We start from the raw sequence: 12,839 nt of genomic DNA, 5'->3' as shown, positions 1-12,839 counted from the left end.
AACAACTGTCGCCGTCGTCGCCAGCCTCGTCCTATTTGTAGTCTCGTCGTTGCTTGTCGTTGCTAAATAAAACCTACAACCCTCAGCGCCGTGCAACTAGCCTCCATCAATCGATTTCCCTCCCCTGCAGGCGACAGGCCTTGCAAAATGAACAGCTGAGCTGAGCAGCGGTTAAGGTTCAATTGCATGTTTATGGCACATTACAGGTCCAAGTCCTTTAGCCAACCAGAGACCCACCATATACATATAGTACCATTTGGCAATTTTATATTGAACTTCAAACTCTATTACCAGGGGCGGATTAAGACAATTTGCCGCCCTAGGCAGTTTTGATTTTGCCGCCCTAGACTGCAGCCTAATTTTTACCTTTATATCATTGTTTTATTGACCTTGTGTTACACGGTTGCATGAATTTCCACATTGAAATTTGGCTTTTTTCAGCAAAGGTCGAACTACTCGAACTACTCGATGGCTGCCGCGAACGCGCGGGAAATTCAAACGCACGGTAATTTTCGGTTATAATGATTGTGCGTTTGAATTTCCGCGTGTTCGCGGCAGCGAAAAGAAGTACATATATTGAACAATATGTTAAAGTTGAAGACCGTAGAGTAAAAATTTTTTGTGTCTATTAAAAAGTAGTATTTTATGTAGTGTTAACAGTCGAAATTTGCCGCCCCTAAAAATTTGCCGCCCCTAAAAATTTGCCGCCCCTAAAAATTTGCCGCCCTAGGCAGCTGCCTATGTTGCCTATATGGTAAATCCGCCACTGTCTATTACTCTTTTCGGACCAACATATTTCGTTACTCCGTATTTCTTAAACCCGTGGAGGTTTTTGAGTCCGAATTCTTCTCAGGTTCCCTCAGGTCCTCATTACTTTATCTTCTGTAGTTTTAAAATCACCACCACCAAATTAAGTAAGAGAGCTTTGAAAACTTTACAATTTTTCACGGCAGTACATTGCGTAAAAATATTAAGTACAATTAAACGCTTAAAAAATTTTTTTATTTAGCACATTTTGCTCTTTACGAGTTGTTGATTGAATTTTCAATTTGATTTTAAGACCGCACTGAGTACACAGAACAATATTCTGGAGGTATTTACATTACTAGACATATTGCCAATGTGCATTCAGCACATTAATAGGCAATTCTTAGTATCAGAATTATATAACTGCACTCACTTTTGGATGCATGGTTTTTGGCAAGGATTTAGAACAAGAAAGTCGTTAAAGGAAGCCAAAGTTGCTGTTTTCCGGGGCAGCATATATTCGGGATTGGTACTTTAACGTAAGGCATCACTGCGGTGGCCAACAATAAAAGCCATCAAAGAGATGAAGTGTCTGGCGAAAGTTGGAGTGGCTTTAAGGCGACTTCTTGGTCTTGTTCTTCCAGCGTTAATTCAATATTGGGTGTGGCAGCCATTGTATACTTTCTTCTGCATATGCTAGCTATTGATTTTACCCTTCGTAGAAAAAAGCGACATGCGCCCACTTTTAAGAAAGCTTCGCTAGGCACCCCTTTAAAAACAGAAATGACTGCAGACTATATACTTTTCAAGAGCATTAATCTTGAAAAAGGAATCGACGGCTTCTAATGTATTTCCGGCATTATTGATCCTCTTTTCGCAAGAAAAAGAGAAAAGCTCATTTATGTCACTGTACATACAGTGCAATGGACACAGTAAGATGTTTTAAGGGGGGGTAAGGTTTTAAAAAACTTTTTTTTACAATTTTTTTTTTTTTTTTTCTGAATGATCAATATGTCGAGAACATTGTGTAAAAATTTTGAGTCAATTAAAGTCAAACTAACAGAGTTACAGCGTTTTAACCAACCGTATTTGGACGTATTTTCACGTATAACAAGAAAGGAAGCTAGCTTCGGCAAGCCGAAGCTTATATACCCTTGCAGTCATCAAATATGTCGAACAAAACGCATAAAGGCTAGACAACATCGAAGCTAAGACGATTTTTTTATTCATTTTCCATATTTTTGACTATAGATCATATGAGAGCTATACGATATAGTTGTCCGATTTTGATCAAATTTAACTCGTAATTCAAGAGTCGTAAGAACACTCTATATTCCAAAAATCATACTTGTCTGATGAAAAACAACGATGTTATCAATTTATTTCCATTAATTCTATATATAATTTTCGATCCCTTCTATGGCAGCTATATGATAGAGTTATCCGATTTTGATCAAATTTAATCCGAAATTCAATAACAGTTAGAAAACGCCATCTTGAAGAATTCAAGTCGATCTGATGAAAAACAATAGAGTGAGAATTTTTTATTTCATTCTCTTGTATTGGAGCTATCCGATATAGTCGGCCGATCCGGCCCGTTCCGACTTATATACTGCGTGCAACAACTACACAACTTTTGGGAAAGTTTCAGCACGATAGCTTTAAAAGTGAGAGACTAGTTTGCGCGGAAACGGACAGACGGACAGACGGACAGACGGACAGACGTACATACATATTTCGATTCTGCTCGTGATGCTGATCAAGAATATATATACTTTATGGGGTCTTAGGTGTCTCCTTCACTGCGTTGCAAACTTCTGACTGAAATTATAATACCCTTTTTCTCTGCAAGGGTATAAAAATACTTTGAATCGATTTTGCCGAAGACGTTATTTTGAAAGTCGGTGAACATTAGAACTCAAAATCCACTGAACCGATCCTTTTCAAATTTTTAACACAAATTCTCAATATAAATACGCAGGTAATCAGGAAGAGTTTTTTTAATTTTAAATTTTTTTCTATTTTTAAAAAATAAATTAACAGCGATTTTTTAAGCTAAAATCGCACTTTTCACTTTCAAGTGCTCCCAAAAATAGACAAAAAAATAAATTTAAAAAAAAACTCTTCCTGATTACCTCGGGAAATTCATTATCTTTACAACGCATATCACATTTTATTTTTAAGATGATCCGTTAACGCCATATGATGTTCACCGCAAAACAACTTTTTCTTAAGGCGCTTCGGAAGATTAACCGCCACAGGCTTATTTCTTAATATTTTTAATAATAATTCTAATACTCTTCAAAAGTTAAACATTAACATGTAATTAAGCTCAATAAAATAAACTTACTCATTTCGCCGCAAAAAAAGATCAAACATGGCCCTTTTTTTGGCCTTTAAAATGCCGTTCTCATGCCGTTGTTTTTCATCAGATCGACTTGATTTCGTCCAGATGGCGTTTTCTAAGTACTAATGAATTTCGGATTAAATAATATCAAAATCGGATAACTCTATCATATAGCTGCCATAGGAAAGATCAAAAAATATATATGTATATAAATACTGGAAAAATAAATTATAACGTCGTTGTTTTTAATCCTATGAGCATTATTTTTTGAGCATCGAGTTTTTCAAATACCCTGAATCGAGAAAAAAATTTCATAAAAATCGGACAATTAAATCATATAGCTGTCATATGAAAAATAGTCGAAAATATGGAAAATTAATAGAAAAATCGTCATAGCTTCGATGTTTTTTATCCTTTATGTGTTTTGTTTGACATATTTGATAAATCCAAGGGTATATAAGCTTCGGCTTGCTGAAGCTAGCTTCCTTTCTTGTTTTACAAATTGCCTAAAGGGGGCAAAGATTTTCTAACCGCTCTAACAGTTAACCATTCCAATTTTTAGATTTCAAATACAAAATTTTTTTGGACCCAACTTCTTTAGTCTGTATTTCTGATCAGACTCATTGGACGAGTCGATCTATGTATGTCTGTCTGTCCGTCCGTATGAACGTCAAATTCTCGGAAATTATAAAAGATTAAAAATGTAACTTCTTATTACTCGTAAGCAAGAATATTTGTGTCACGCCCATTTTTATGCTCACAAACAGCGAAGTGGTGCCGTCCAAATACTTTGTCTTACAATCATTTTAATAAAAAAAACTCTATGAGCTAGAATATTAGAATAAATCATGTAGATTCTTGTAGTGAATACGCAGCGACAGAAGTTTCAAGCTAAGTGACACGCCTACTTTAACATTGTCCAGTCGAGATTCAAAAGTTGTCGTAAATAAAGTTTGTACTTACATTATTTATTTTTTAGCTTATCCCTGAGTGACTATGTTCGACTCCCATTTGGGAGTTGAATTTAACATACTTCTCTCACATTCTTCTTTCCTACTCCGCTCTTAAACTGAAGTGTGTATTATGTATTAATAATGATGTGTGAGCCCCATGCACGGTGGAGGACATTTTGCGCGTAATGCGTCACGTGCCCCATAGAAATGGTGTATAGAACAGGGTTGTATACGACAAACATCACATGGAAAACTGGTGGTTGGGTTTTACTATACTTCCTAAACCTAAAACATCCTATAAATTATTAAAACTTTTTATTCTCTTTAATCGTACAGTAACGGAGTATATTTTATTCGTACAATAAGGAAAAGAAAAAAACATTTGAGATTTGATTTTTTTCTTTATAATAAAATTGACAACACACGGGAAAATAATAAAATTAAAACTAACAATTTTTATCGTATTAAAAAGCGACATATTTTTTAATTTAAACAACATAACCTTTTTGCAAGTTTAACAATCAAATGAAGAAAAAGATTTGTTTGCCTATTTAAGCTTTAAATAGCCATTCAATTAAAAACGAAAGACTATAACCATATAATCGAAAAATCTCCTTGCGAAGAACAGGGTTTATGTATGTTCAATAGGCGTAGCTATATTTGAACGGACATATTCCTCCGTATTTATCACTCAAATCAAAATCATTAAACCAAAACGCTTTATTATCTTTGAAACTGATTTCTATCCATATCAACTGAGAGACAGAAATGTCAAGATCGACTCGTCTGGTGGTCCTATTCACACTTTAAATTAAATACCATATAAATGCGGTATAAATTCACGTTGTCAATTTTTTCGACATTGACATTATGATTTTATTTTCTGGGTATGACTTTTATTTCCTTTTTTGCTTGAATGTAGTAAGTTTAGAAATTATAGTTTAGAAGTTTAGAAATTATATTTTTATAGTTTTTTAAACTGAATGGACGTAAGTACGCCTTCTGTCCATTTACATTTGAAAGCAACGCAACAAAAACTAGACTTTTAAAGAATCAAAATAAACACTGTAGATGTTTACGATATTCGAGCCTGTCTTTTTTGGAGCTTCTTTTGATGGTACACAACACACTTGCAGCTAAAACAACCCCAAAAATATGCAATCCAAATCTAGAATAAGTGTTTTCCCCCTATAGTTACCAGCGCTCCCAGCCAACTAAAAATAAAGAACAACATTTAACACTCTTGCACTAACAATTATTTTCTTTTGCAGCATAAGAAAATAATATAAAATATTTATTAAATCGATTTATAATACTATACGATTTCAGCACAATATTCGAATCTGTGGTGTTGAAAAATGTGTAAAGGAAACTATTTTTTGAAGACATAACAAAAACGTTTATATTTTAAAAAGGTATGAAACAATTTTGTCTTCCTGTCTGCTCGCTTTTCTATTCGCATAGATATCGGTTATGTGTGATCATAAAATAATAATATTATTATTGTGCGCTTCGTGCAAACCACAATCTGCACATTTGATACCAATATCTAGCTTTCGTTGTTTCCGAGATCTCCACATTTTTCAGGACGGACAGGCATAAAAATAGAGGTCGAATGATCTGATAATGGTAATCAATTGTTGTATACATACGCGCCTTATGGGGAGGCAAGCCTTTTTTTCTACCTGGGTTCTCAACAATTTATCAATTTGCACGCAGACTGAAAAAGTTGGATCTTCAATGCATTTTTTCCTTAACCAAATAAGTTTGTTAACAAACCGATAGCGAACTAAGAATTTTGAATTAAAATATTTTCCAACGCCTACACCTATTCTTGTTTCCTTTAAATCAAAACCAAACCGCCCACGGTTAAAAGACCTTTCATTAAACGAAGAGCGAAAACTCCATTTTACAAGCTTGCTTTTTACAGCTCTGATTTGCATCACTTAAAAAACAATTACATGCCCTCAAGGGGTATTCTCAAGTGCAGGAGAGAGCAATAAACGAGGCTTTCTACTGACGAACGACAACGTTCCAACCCCCAAAAACGCAAGCACAGACTCCTTCGGCACATGAATTGAAAAACATTGTCTTAAGGCAGTGTCTTTAACTTGGGCTTAAGCTTTAAACATTTCTGAAATTCTGAAAAATAAATGAAATATGACGACATGCCGGATTCACGAGACACATGACCAGAGTGTTGGGCCGGAATTTCTCCTTGTCCTGGGAGCTCGCATTGTTGCCGCATTTCACAGGCGGAACCACCACACAACTTCCGGTTCAATAAACTTTTGCGAAAAGTATTCGCGTACATAGTATTATGCCTCCTCCTTTTCTAGCCTTTCTCTTCCACTATATAGAATTATATATAATGATAACGATTTTCCAGTACTGCACTGTTGTGAGCGTGGCAACAACTGACTTTTATTGAATGCTTATATGTAGGTCTTCCCTGTCAGTATTTGTTTGTGAGTGCAGGCATAGTTAGCTGTAACGTTTAACAAAACTCGTGCAGTAACGCAATTAGTTCATGAACTTGTGTACATTAAATGCTTTTTCTGCGTACACATAAGAACAATTTGAACTAAAGTCCATATACCCTTGAAGATTAAGCATGACTCACAACGTAATTTATAGTTTTCGAATTTTCTCATTTTGTTAGTTTTGTGTATGTCAGCTATACGACTATTCGGAATAAAGTGTTTATGAGTGTTTTTGCTATCAGATAACCGTTACCCGATAACTTTTTAAGATCTTAAAAAGTCCACACAGGCAGCAGAGTCGAGGCTAGTAAAAGTAGGCGTTGAAAATTTCAATCTAAATCTGGTTTAAAGACCTCAAATCGGCGTTAAACTTTATAACTGAGAGAATAGTTTACATAGAAACAGACAGGAGGACAGACGTATTTCGGTTCAGATCGTGATGCTGATGAAGAACAAATATCCTTTATAGGGTGTTAGGTGTCTCCGATTGTCTATTGATTTTTTTTCTATGAAGTTTCTATATTTTCCGACGATTGTTCATATAAAGCAATGATTTAATCATTTTTTCCGTTAATTTCCGTTAATTCTATATCGATTTTTCGATCTTTCCCATGGCAGCTATATGATATAGTTTTCCAATTATGATAAAATTTAATTCGAAATTCGATAGTAGTTAAAAAGCACCATATGGAAGAAATCAAGTCGATATGATCAAAGACAACGAAGTAATATTTCAATTTCAATTTTAATTTCAATCTGATGCTATTATTGATCAAATGAAACTAAAATAGGCCTTGGATCGGCACTCCAGGATAAAGATGGGAAAATGGATGGGGGAAAATTGATGCATATTTGGACTCAGGCCTTAATGTGAGCCAAATCGCCACGAAAATAAAAAAAAATCGGGAAATGTTGTACACAATTTATTGGCAGATAATGAAAACTATAAAAAAAATTATAAAGGGCTCCAAAAAACAAAGTTAAACATTCGATTTTCAGCATGCAAAAAACCATGCAGCAGTGCAAAAACTCAAATAAAAAAGTGGGGAAAGCAATAATGAAAAAATGTAACTGCATTTTAGAATCCCAATAGAACAGAGATTATAACTTAAAAAAAAATTTTAGCTTTCAACGATTTTTGTCTTCGCTACGAGCGATCAATCCAAATGAAACAAACTGTATTAAAGCCCAAAAAGGTTTTTTAATTTCTAGTGAGGGATTTAATTTTAATACAAATACAAAATATTTTTAAACAAATATATTTTCCAAGACTTTGACGTTCATACAAAGGGACAAATATGCATAAATAGAAATGAATAAATGATCTCTCTGTTTATCATTATCAAGTAATTCCCTTTATCTGTTACATGCTTTTAACGATTACCGGGCTTAATTAATAAACAAAAATTGGAAACTCTATATTTAACTTTTATTCATTCATTTAATTATACATATTTTCTTGATGTTGATCAAAAACTTATATACTTTATGGAGCCGGAGGGGTCTCCTTCGCGGAGTTGCAAACTTATGATGGAAATCATAGTACCCTCTGCAAGAGGTTACACATCGGAGTTGGAAAAAAAACTTACCTTCTTTGTTAACAGTAGTGTTCACCATTTTTAACTTCCTTTTTGTGGGTGATTGTAAAAACAGTTACAGAATTTATAAGTATTTAAACGAACACAAGAGCCCTGTAAATAAAAAAATATTTAAAAAACTAAATGATTTTCAGAATTTTTATGTATTCTTTCATTAGGATTAAATTTGGTTAAAATTTGAAGAAAAAATCAAATATTTGCTATTGATAAAACGGATAAATTTACGAAAACCTTGTTGCACATTCATACATTAAATTAGAAATTTAGCAATTTGTGACTATAATAGGAACACTAAAATACCAAAAGCAATGAAAAAAAAAAAAAATCGATATTACTCAAAAATTACTATACAGCATACCCTATTACTAACGTTGTATGTACGGACTTACTTAAAGTACAGTCGAGTCCCGATAATTCGAAATGGCAAGGCGATCACTTTTTTTACGAATTAGACGGGAATTCGATTTATCGAAATTTCTATTTAACGGGGCTCAAAAATGAAAGAGTCGAATAAACGGGGTTTTTACATTTCACATCCTGTTTACATATGTATTTAACTTTATTAAAATTAAACAAACATTATAAGTATGTACATTCATATGTACGTTTTTCAAATTAAAGGAAAATTAAACAATAACATAAAATTATAACAGCGAGAGAAACACAAAATTCATAATGCATAGCGACATAAAGGCGGCATAGCTGTCTACAAAATCTAACTGTGCTTTAACTACAAAAAATTTCGCATCGCATTACGATTTATAAGAGGTTACGAAACAAAATTACGATTTATAAGAGGCTCAATATTCTTTGCGTTGCGTCAAATAAGTACTACGTATTAACGAGGGGACCAAAATGTATGGAATTTTTACGAATTAACGAGTTTTTTTTCAAGGGAACAGAATTTTTTACGAATTATCGCGATTTTCGATTTAGCGGGGTACGAATTATCGGGATTCGACTGTACAACTATTGTTACCATAGATTTGTAATTACTAATTAGTATTTAAACTTCAGCTCACCAAAACTAGCTTCCTTTCTAGTTTTATAACATTTCAGATGACTAATTCTTATTATGTTCTTTAGTTAAAATATTCAAAGTTTTGTATCTGTTATAACCGAAATTGTGCAACAAACACCAAAAGGGTGTAACTGGTTGTATATTGTTAATAAGGAGGGTAACTAAACAAGTACTTTCCATTGCTTATTGAACTCAAGCAAATTTTTGACCAGTTAAAATAAAAAAAACCTTATACAAAATGTATTGTGAAGCATTTGTAAATACAGTGGCTCACAGCTTAAAGTATGCAGTGCATACTTTTAACTTTAAACGCCCATAGCGGTAAAACTATAAGGAATATTGGAATAAACAAGGTGCCAAATGAAAGATTAACTTATTTAGAATAACGTTACAAAATCATTTATTTTCAAAAACGGCTTAAACACAAAAAAAAACTTTAAAAATGAAAAATACAGCTTATATTCAGCTCACAGCTTATTTTATGCAGTCTCAAAAATGTTCAAAAAATAAGGAAAAAACTCAAAAATATAACGTTTTTAATATTTGGTATGGTAACCATTGTTGTCAACGACATCTTTCAGCCTTTTCGGCATTGATTCAACCAATTTTTGGGTGACTTCTGACGAGATCTTTCCCCACTCCTTCATTAGGGCATCTTTTAAATCATTTTTGTTAAAAATATGGTAATTTCTAATATTATTATCCAAAATGGCCCATAAATTTTCAATAACGTTGAGGTCCGGTGACTGAGCCGGCGTATCCACAACGTGAGGGCAATTGTACAGCAACCACATCCGCACAATTCCAGCCTTGTGCTTTGGATCATTATCCTGATAAAAGCGGAAATTGTCTTTTATTCCAAGATCCTCGGCACTTTGGACCAAATTGTCCTTTAATATTTGAAGGTATGCTTTTTTATCCATTGTCGATTCAATAAAAGTCAGTTTTCCAGGGCCAGGAGCTGACATACAGGCCCAAACCATCACGCTGCCACCGCCGTGCTTTACCGTTGCCTTCAGGTTCTTTGGTTCAAGCTCTGTATTGGGCTTCCGCCGACCCCCGACTTCTGGAAAAGAGTGATATTTGCAGACGAATCCAAATTGAATATATTTGGATCAGACGGTAACGCTTATGTATGGCGGAAGCCCAATACAGAGCTTGAACCAAAGAACCTGAAGGCAACGGTAAAGCACGGCGGTGGCAGCGTGATGGTTTGGGCCTGTATGTCAGCTCCTGGCCCTGGAAAACTGACTTTTATTGAATCGACAATGGATAAAAAAGCATACCTTCAAATATTAAAGGACAATTTGGTCCAAAGTGCCGAGGATCTTGGAATAAAAGACAATTTCCGCTTTTATCAGGATAATGATCCAAAGCACAAGGCTGGAATTGTGCGGATGTGGTTGCTGTACAATTGCCCTCACGTTGTGGATACGCCGGCTCAGTCACCGGACCTCAACGTTATTGAAAATTTATGGGCCATTTTGGATAATAATATTAGAAATTACCATATTTTTAACAAAAATGATTTAAAAGATGCCCTAATGAAGGAGTGGGGAAAGATCTCGTCAGAAGTCACCCAAAAATTGGTTGAATCAATGCCGAAAAGGCTGAAAGATGTCGTTGACAACAATGGTTACCATACCAAATATTAAAAACGTTATATTTTTGAGTTTTTTCCTTATTTTTTGAACATTTTTGAGACTGCATAAAATAAGCTGTGAGCTGAATATAAGCTGTATTTTTCATTTTTAAAGTTTTTTTTTGTGTTTAAGCCGTTTTTGAAAATAAATGATTTTGTAACGTTATTCTAAATAAGTTAATCTTTCATTTGGCACCTTGTTTATTCCAATATTCCTTATAGTTTTACCGCTATGGGCGTTTAAAGTTAAAAGTATGCACTGCATACTTTAAGCTGTGAGCCACTGTAAGTGGTGGATATGTCTATCATATATGTAGCTACCATACAAAAGATCGAAAAATATGTGTATAAATAATGAAAAAAAATTATAACGCCTTGCTTTTAATCCCACGAACATGATTTTCAAAATATGATGTTTTTTAATAACCCTTGAATCGAGATTAAAATCGATTAAAATCCGACAACGTTACCATATCGCTGCCATAGGAGAGACAGAAAAATCTATATCGAAATAGCGGAAATAAAATTATAACATGGTTGTTTTTCATCAGACAAGCATAATTTTTGGATTATAGAGTTTTCTAACTACTCTTGAATTACGATTTTAATTTTATATACATTTCATATAGCTGCCATAGGAACAATAGTCGAAAATATGGAAAATTTATAGAAAAATTGTCAAAGCTTCGATGTTGTTTAGCCTTTATGCATTTTGATCGATATATTTGATGACTGCAAGGGCTTCCTTTCTTGTTTTTAGTTTTTTTTTTGCTCATATGCATATGCATGTATGTATGTATTCTGCGTTAAAAACTGCTATCACATTTTTGCAAAGAAGATACTTAGCCGATTTGTACAAGCAGTGGATCGCTGCATGTGTGACCCTATCAACCCTTCGATAATGCCCTTTTTCTGAGTTTCAATCCAGATACGGAAAGCAGAGTACTTTTTGCGAGAGTAAGTATATCCACCACACGATGCACACACACATATGTACGCATTGTTACGGGAAACAAGAAGAGACACAAAGGCAAAACAAAACACAACGGCGCTGAACAATGGGACGAACGACCACTTTTTGTGGCATTGAATAATAACTTCAAAACTAAACAGCATTTTGGAATCTGTTTTTAAATTTCAGTAAATAATAAAAAAGGACACTTTTTATGTAAAATGTGCGGGTCTTTGTCCTTTTTTAAGATTTAAAATTAAATTTTAATTTAAAAAATGTATAAAAAAAATTGTTCTTTGGTTTTCTGACAAGAATTGAAAAACTAAATATGTAAAAAAAAAAATTGTTATCCTAGTGCAAAAGTGCACTTTTTTATTTACTGAGCATAATTAGAATTGAATACTTTACACAACATTAAACCAAGTTTTAAAATGAAGAGGTCTTGAATCTCTTTGTAGGTTATTGTAGATTATTGTTATCCTACCCAAGACGATTAAAATAAATTGAACAACTTTTAAAAAACGGTTTCGGCCAAAAAAGTTATCAAATGTCCCATTGTGCGCTGGCGCAAAGGTGCTGTTGGTGCAATTGCGCAGTGGGGAAAAAAGGGATATTGCCCGGATCAAACCAGATTGCATTCAGAGACTAAGGAAAAAGTTCATACGTATATATGAGTTTATACGTACATGAAAAATGATCTTCAATAAAATTAGTCTGCACACGCACAATTTTTAAAACTTATCAGAAGACGACAGTCACTTTGACACTTTTAAAATGTTAGTTAAAGCAATTTTTAGAAACCTTCTGCAGCTTTTCTCCGTTGCGATCGCGTCGGCGAAAACTTCACGAATGAGTGGTAAGTGTGGTAAGTGGTAGGTTTTTGTGGCATTGAATTCACCTTTTTATCGTATAATCTTGTGCATACACAAAGAACAATTCTTAAATCTCACAGCTTTAAAAGCTTTTAAAGCTCTTAAAATATTTACATTTTTTAAAACTGTTTTTTCTAACTTGTTCTAACTACTACTGAATTTCGCATTAAATTTTATCAAAGTCGTATAACTTTATTATATAGCTGTCATAGGAAAGATCAAAA

At 33.8% G+C, this 12,839-nt stretch overlaps 1 protein-coding gene across 2 annotated transcripts in view; it reads right to left on the bottom strand.

Annotated features, from left to right (window-relative positions):
* Nucleotides 1-12,592, bottom strand: part of LOC108093411 (stathmin) — a 38,707-nt gene extending 26,115 nt beyond the window's left edge. Inside the window, exons 1-2 of one of the 2 annotated variants that reach the window (XM_017193451.2) lie at nucleotides 12,430-12,592; nucleotides 8,120-8,221 (exon numbers count right to left, since the gene is read on the bottom strand). In XM_017193451.2, the coding sequence (XP_017048940.1) occupies nucleotides 8,120-8,147 (28 nt within the window). In that variant the 5' untranslated portion in view covers nucleotides 8,148-8,221; nucleotides 12,430-12,592. The remainder of the gene's footprint in view (nucleotides 1-8,119; nucleotides 8,222-12,429) is intronic. The other variant, XM_017193452.2, reaches the window with a different exon arrangement.
* Nucleotides 12,593-12,839: the final 247 nt, after the last annotated feature.

Source organism: Drosophila ficusphila, unplaced genomic scaffold (genome assembly GCF_018152265.1).
Source record: "Drosophila ficusphila isolate 14025-0441.05 unplaced genomic scaffold, ASM1815226v1 contig_636, whole genome shotgun sequence".
In the NCBI taxonomy this organism is placed as follows: Eukaryota; Metazoa; Arthropoda; class Insecta; order Diptera; family Drosophilidae; genus Drosophila; species Drosophila ficusphila.
This window is presented reverse-complemented; position numbering and strand designations above follow the sequence as displayed.